This window comes from Gekko japonicus, unplaced genomic scaffold, assembly GCF_001447785.1.
Source record: "Gekko japonicus isolate JY-2015 unplaced genomic scaffold, Gekko_japonicus_V1.1 scaffold72, whole genome shotgun sequence".
Lineage (NCBI taxonomy): Eukaryota > Metazoa > Chordata > Lepidosauria > Squamata > Gekkonidae > Gekko > Gekko japonicus.
In genome coordinates, this window is record NW_015168046.1 from 1,311,436 (window position 1) to 1,318,152 (window position 6,717).

Here is a 6,717-nt window from a genome sequence, read left to right on the forward strand (position 1 = left end):
AACATTAGCATTCTTTGCAGTAAGGAAAGCAACCGCTAATTCCAAGTTTCCATTGCTATCCTTTAAATGTGAGAGACCAAAGTTATCAACAATTCATTTTTAAAGACCAGTCAATTTGAATGGCTTCTAGCATCAAAATTAGGAAAATAATTCTTTAAACTACAAATTAATGTACGATTGTGCATACATCAAACTTAGTTTAGGATCGCTAAACACTAAATACATAAAGTTAGACCTTAGGGCACAATGTTGCCATAGCTAAAATCTTTAGGTTCTCTTGAGTTCAATAGGAGAGATTTAGGCCAGAGCTTAACTTGGCCACTGGAAAAAATCAATCAAATCAAAGTGCTTAATTTCATCTAATTTGTACATAGCATTTAGGTTTTTGGGTAATTTCTGAAATACACAAAGAAGTAATTAGTGACAGAATTCATACTTACTGGACACCTATACATTTAATGCAGGGCATATTAACTTTTATTTTTACTCCAAATCCACACCAAGACTGCCTTCTCAAATTATACTGTATGTTCCCATCTCTGCAGTTAATGATTTGGTAACTCCCATGTAAAAGTTCTTAGAAGACATAGCATAGTGCAAGTAAACACCAGCAGAACATCCTATCAATTAAAGTGGCAAGAGAAGGTCTTTCTCACCCTCCCCATCCTCAAAACAGGAAGTAGTGACAAAGCTTTAAGGGTGTAGAGATGTGTTGACTAATTGGCAAAAGCTCTTTCCATGCAATTTATTCCACTTTGAATAATACTGACACAAAAGGCAATATTTCAAGTAAATTGATCATAATTTCACTAGTGCACAAATACTCTGAAATAAATGAAACACTAGACACAGGGAGTTATGGATTGCAGTACAGAATTTTTTTGTTTACCTAAAACCCAACCAAATAGTCTGTGTTTACATCTAAAGCTACATCAGAGAACATAAATATGAACAGAAAAGCCCCCCAAAAAACTTACTTCGAACACAATATGGTATATTCTTTTATTTCTCCCCATTACATGCACATTCTAGTGAGTAAGCACAGTAGGTTCTTCAAAGAAAACATTTTGGTGACACATTTCATTATCTGTATTATTTACATAAACTATGCATTAATCCTACATTTTACCATTTACAGTCTACCTCATAATTGTTATAGGACTGAAAGTAATTTTTTAAAACTTGTATAATAGTCAAAAGAATCTAATCTTAGAAATGGGCAAATATAAGTAGGGTAATCTCTCCAAGGCACCATACCTTTAAGGCTTGCTGCAGCACTTGAGTATCATTGATACCAGTGATCTCTCTCAGCTGATTCAGAAAAGTCTGCTGGTGCTGAAAATTTAAAAAGATAGTTAGCATTGCAGTTTCAGACATTTAGCTGGTGGTGGAAAGAGCCGTCAAGTTGTGGTCAACTTATGGTGACCCCATTGGGTTTTCAAGTGAAGAGACAAACATGGATGGTTTGCCATCGCCTGCCTCTCTATAGCAACCCTCAGAGGCCTCTCTTCAACTTCCTTGGTGGTCTCCCATCCACATATTAACCAGGGCCAACTCTGCTTAGCTTCCAAGATCTGACAAGATTATGTTAGCCCAGGCCATCTAGTTGTTTTAATATTTTTACACTATGAATTAGCAGACACCAAGTTAAAAAAGAGCAGACTACAGTGTATCCTAATGAAAGAAGGAAGGGCAAAACCCCCAAGGTATTCTATTGAACATTTCCTTGTGTTCTTCTCTTCTATTTCAAGATAACTCACTAACTTAGATTGCGAGTCTTCTAGCCAAAGAACAATATAATTACGAGGGATGGGCATGAACTTTAAAAGGGCAGTTTGGTTCATAGTTCGGGGTGGCCCACAAACTGAACCCCGAACCAAATGGACCCAAAGAAGTTCCACCTGAAATGAACCAGTTTGGCAAGTTTAGTTCCCCTTTCTTCTGGCTGCAGCTTGCCATTGCTAGGAAAAAGGGGGCAGGGACTGCCCTGGAAGGAATTTCCCTTTCACCTTCTCCTGGCCACCGGTTCACTGGACTTCCTTTCCCCCTTTCTCCTGGCCACAGCTCGGCGTGGCCAGGAGAAAGGGGAAGAGGATTGCCCAGGCAGGGTTAAATGGATGCCAACCATTTAACCCTTCCGTTTTCCTTCTCCCCCTTCGAGCCAATTAACCCTTCGGTTTTGCTCCCCCCCTTTGAAGGTGGGGAGCAAAACTGAAGGGTTCAATGGCTGCCAGCCAGCCATTTAACTTAACAGCTGAGCTGTGGATCATGTGCCACTCCAATGTTCGGTTTAAATGGTTTGCCCCAATCAGCCAAAGTAAACTGGCCAAAAGTCAGGTAAATGTTCGAGCAAGGTGCCTTCCCCAAATATCAGTTCCCAAGCTCCGAACCGTCTCCTCTCCAGGCTAAATGTACCCAGGTCCTTCAACCTTTCCTCATAGGACTTAGTCTCCAGACCCCTCACCATCTTTGTTGCCTTCCTCTGGACATCAACCAACTTGCCTTCCTCTGGACTATCTTTGTTGCCTTCCTCTGGACATGTTCTACCCTATCAACCAACTTCTTTCTTAAACAGTTGTGCCCCAAACTGAAAGCAGTACTCCATGTGAGGTGTAATTTGAGCAGAATAAAGTGATACTATCACTTTGCATGATCTGGACACTATACATCTCTTGATGTAGCCCAAAACTGCATTTACCTTTTCAGCTACCACATCACATGTTCAGTGTCTGATCTACTACAACCCCTAGATCCGTTTCGTATGCAGTACTACCAAGACAAGTCTTCCCTGTCCTATAATTATAACTCTTAATTATTATATCCCATTGGCTCTTATAAATGTACATTAGCATACAAAAAGTTCTTTAAACTTCAAACCAAACATTCTAAAAGTCATAGATATCAAACTGAAAATAAATGGATGTTGCCAGGTTCATCAAAGTGCCATGTAACCAGAAGTCTCATCAGTTTGGAAAATGATTAGCAGAAAAGACACTACACTTAGGTCCTTAGAATTGGTTCACATAGTTTACTTACCCAAAAGGAAGAATATGTGCCATCAAGAAAACAAGGGGTTATACAAGTTACTACTACTACTACTACTACTACTACTAATAATAATAATAATAATAATAATAATAATAATAATAATCCTTTTCTTGTATATAACATTTGAGGGGGTTGTCTTATATTCTATGTCATCTTCCTTTTGAATAAATAAGGTATTTCATATTTAGGTGGCCAATCATATAATGAAAATAGTGCAGTCAATCATACTGAAAATTCCAGAAAATAAAAACTACCTTTAAAAGGATGCAAGAGTAACTGCAAACAGTACTGTCCTCTGCAACACTAGAATGTTGGACATTGATAGATGCAATATAAGATTCCTAATGTACAAGATTCCTAAAACAGAAGCTACATAATATGGCAGCATATTATGAAGACTGGATTTTATCTGTCCTATTAGCAAAAGTGGCTGAAATTTTAGAATACTTTAGAAAATGCACTGAGCATGCTATGAATCCATGTACTGGATTACTACAATTTCTACACTAAAAACAATGAAAAAAGGTTAGAAGGCAAATTATCATACTTTTGACCATGAAAGTCAAGGCTATGTTCATAAGGTTTCCTTAGGCATTCAGAAGACCCACTAGACTTACTTACATGCAGCAAGGAAGCTGCCTCGTCTGCCCTCCAACCAGACCCTGGCTCCCTTTTTAGAACTTAGGTTCTAAAAGGGTTTCAAGGAAACATGTATTAGTTTCTCTGTAACCCTTGAAACCCTTTTAGAATCTAAATTCATAGATTGGCATGTGCAATATAAATTAACTTTTTTTTTCTTCTTATCTAGCCATGCAATCCAAATGATAAATCCTAGTCTCTGTTTCAAAATGAAGACTCTTAAGCAGAAATTTTTAGTTTAGGAAATTAATCATCATCTGAACAGATAAACTGTTACGTAACAGTCAGGTAAATATTGTCCTAGCATAAGGGCATTAAATGGTGTTTGATTTTCAAAATTCATCCAGCTCTTCACTTTCTGCTGCCAGCCAAACCCTGATTATAGCTGTGGTCTGTGTAATGCAGACATTTATCCCTTCAGAACTGGACAAACACCAAACTTTCCCACATAGGCTGCCAAAAAAGCCTCAATGGATGTTAACCATTTCCACTTAGACACAGCATGAATCTAATTCAGAATGGAGGTAAAACATACTCTAATGTTTTCAGGACCTGAGAATAGAATCACCTTGTCTTGCATAAAGATAAAAAGAAATGACAGAAATATAGTCTCCAGAAAGTCTGAAGCCACTGGGAAAAAATGGAAACATTTTGGGAAATTTAAATAAATGCAAAACTAGATTTTGATATACAAAAAAACTAACACCATGAAAAAGGCAACTTATTTTTTTATTATCCAACAAAACCACAGATAACAGAATTAGTCTAGTACTAATTACAGGAGATCATGGAAGCCAGAAGGTAACCACAGTTTATTGCTCTTCAGTAATATATTGGGCCCACATAAAAAGTCAGCTACTGTTGCAAGCGTTCCGTGCACCTTGGTGTTTAGTCATGCTGGCCACATGACCACGGAAACGTCTTCGGACAGCGCTGGCTCTTCGGCTTGGAAACGGAAATGAGCACCGCAACCCTAGAGTCGGATTCGACTGGCTTTCGAGCAAGGGAACCTTTACCTTTTTTTTACTGTTGCAAGTCAGTAACTAGAAGAATAGAGAAATTTGCTTCAGACTTGTCTAAATATAATTTCCACTTGTATTTAAGCAATTTAAAGCTTTTGTAAAGAAAGGAAGTCTTGCATATGTTAAGTATTAATCATTAAAGAACGCATTTCTATGCCATGCACTGAAATTATAAAACACAGTATATATTATTCAACGCAAATATAAAAATACATCTAGTCACAAAGATGCAAGCTAGGTTGAAAAGTGTATGGCTGGATTCTACTAGAGTTTCTGCTGGAGCAAGAATAATAAGAAGTCCCTTTTGACCCAAAAATGCTGTGCCAGAGATCAAAGAACCTGCACAAACAAGCAGTCATTGGGGCTGCAGCTGAAGTGAGATGGATAACTGACATGATTTCTCCTCCACCGGGTAGTTTACTTTATTACCATACCAACTCATAGGTAAAAGTTTACACCAACTCCAAATGAGCCAAGATTCACAAATGTTGAACTATGAATGCTATGTCTGACTGCACTATTACCATAAGAATGAAAAACTATAAAAAATCCACTGTATTTTAAATAATCCATAATGTGTATTCACACAAAAATATCTCTTGTTAACTATTAATTTAAAGCTCAATCTATATTGTCGCGATAAATTTAAATTCCACTTTCCTTCAGACTTATCATCAAACAATCTTTTCCTTGTTTGGTGCAGTGGTTAAGTGCGCGGACTCTAATCTGGGAGAACTGGGTTTGATTCCCCACTCCTCCACTTGCACCTGGCTGGATGACCTTGGGCAAGCCGTAGTTCTGATAAGAGCTGTTCTTGAAAAAGAGCAGTTTCTGTCAAGAGCTACCTCACAGGGTGTCTGTTGTGGGGAGGGGAAGGGAAAGGAGGTTGTAGGCCGCTCTGAGACACCTTTGGGTAGTGAAGGATGGGGTATAAATCCAATCTCTTCTTCTTCTTCTTTTCAGAAGAACTTTGGCTGCCGCTCCCATGAGTCGGCTGCGACTCAACAGCACAATCTTCTATATTCCATGTTACAAGATTTTGGAATAAACACACAATCCTCCAACGCTCCAAAGCACTGGTAACATCACCAATCAAACTAACTTGGATATAATATAAAGAAAAAATAAAACATATCTGACCCATTGGCACAAGACTCCCTGTGTTTCCCAGTGCATATCCTAGATGTTGTTTGCACACTATTGTTAAAGTTAGAACATACTGTACAAATCCTTATACATATTTGCAATTTAGTCTGGCAACATTCTATGTGGCGCCAAAATGAGTTGGCTGAATGATCTGTCACTCAGAACGTGTCCCTAGCCACTGGCTGCATTGCCTGAGTCCCGCCCAGCCACCACTCAAGAGTACTCGCGTGCCATTGGCTGGGTGCTGGGTTTGCTTCTCTTCCCCGCCCACTCCTTCAGCCTCTGGGCCCTCTCAGAATTTCTTGGCAGACGGCTTTCTCTCTTGATGAAGACAGTTGCCTCCTGTCTGAGACTAACTTTTCCCTTCAGTAGCTGTTGGTAGGTGTAACGAAATGGCAGTTATCTGTATCTGTGAGATGGCTGTCGTCTGTGTGTTTAAAATGTTCCCCCAGAACGCTTAATTGAGCTGTAGTTCCAGAGAGAGGCCTTCCTCATCTGCTGGCCTACACTTCTGAGCTGCACCAAAAAGTGCGGGAAAAGAGGGACCTTGGGGCAGGGCAGGATCAATATAGACTCCAGCTAGGCCACAAGCCAGAGACGTGGGGGAACCCTGGGAGGCAGCAGAAATTCAGCCACTCCACAGTCAGCTGGACTGGGGAATGAATGGAAGTTTCCCTGCTCTCTTGGGCAAGAGAGAGAGAGAGAGAGAGGCTGAAGCAGAGCCAGTCCAAGGAGAGATCCTATCCTGAGCCCACAAACTCCAGAGCTAGAGTGTTGTGTGTAGGGGAAGATGATTGTGTTTAACCTCTGTTGATTTATGCCCTTACTCCTACAGTTGTGCCTTATTTATTTAGTGTGTGTG

At 39.6% G+C, this 6,717-nt stretch overlaps 1 protein-coding gene across 3 annotated transcripts in view; it reads right to left on the minus strand.

The window, feature by feature from the left end:
• USP25 (ubiquitin specific peptidase 25) overlaps positions 1 to 6,717 on the minus strand; it is a 113,371-nt gene that overhangs the window by 89,669 nt on the left and 16,985 nt on the right. For all 3 annotated transcript variants that reach the window (XM_015414283.1, XM_015414284.1, XM_015414282.1), the window contains exons 2-3: positions 1,258 to 1,335; positions 1 to 60 (exon numbers count right to left, since the gene is read on the minus strand). The exon at positions 1 to 60 is cut by the window's left edge and continues 82 nt beyond it. In XM_015414283.1, the coding sequence (XP_015269769.1) occupies positions 1 to 60; positions 1,258 to 1,335 (138 nt within the window). The remainder of the gene's footprint in view (positions 61 to 1,257; positions 1,336 to 6,717) is intronic.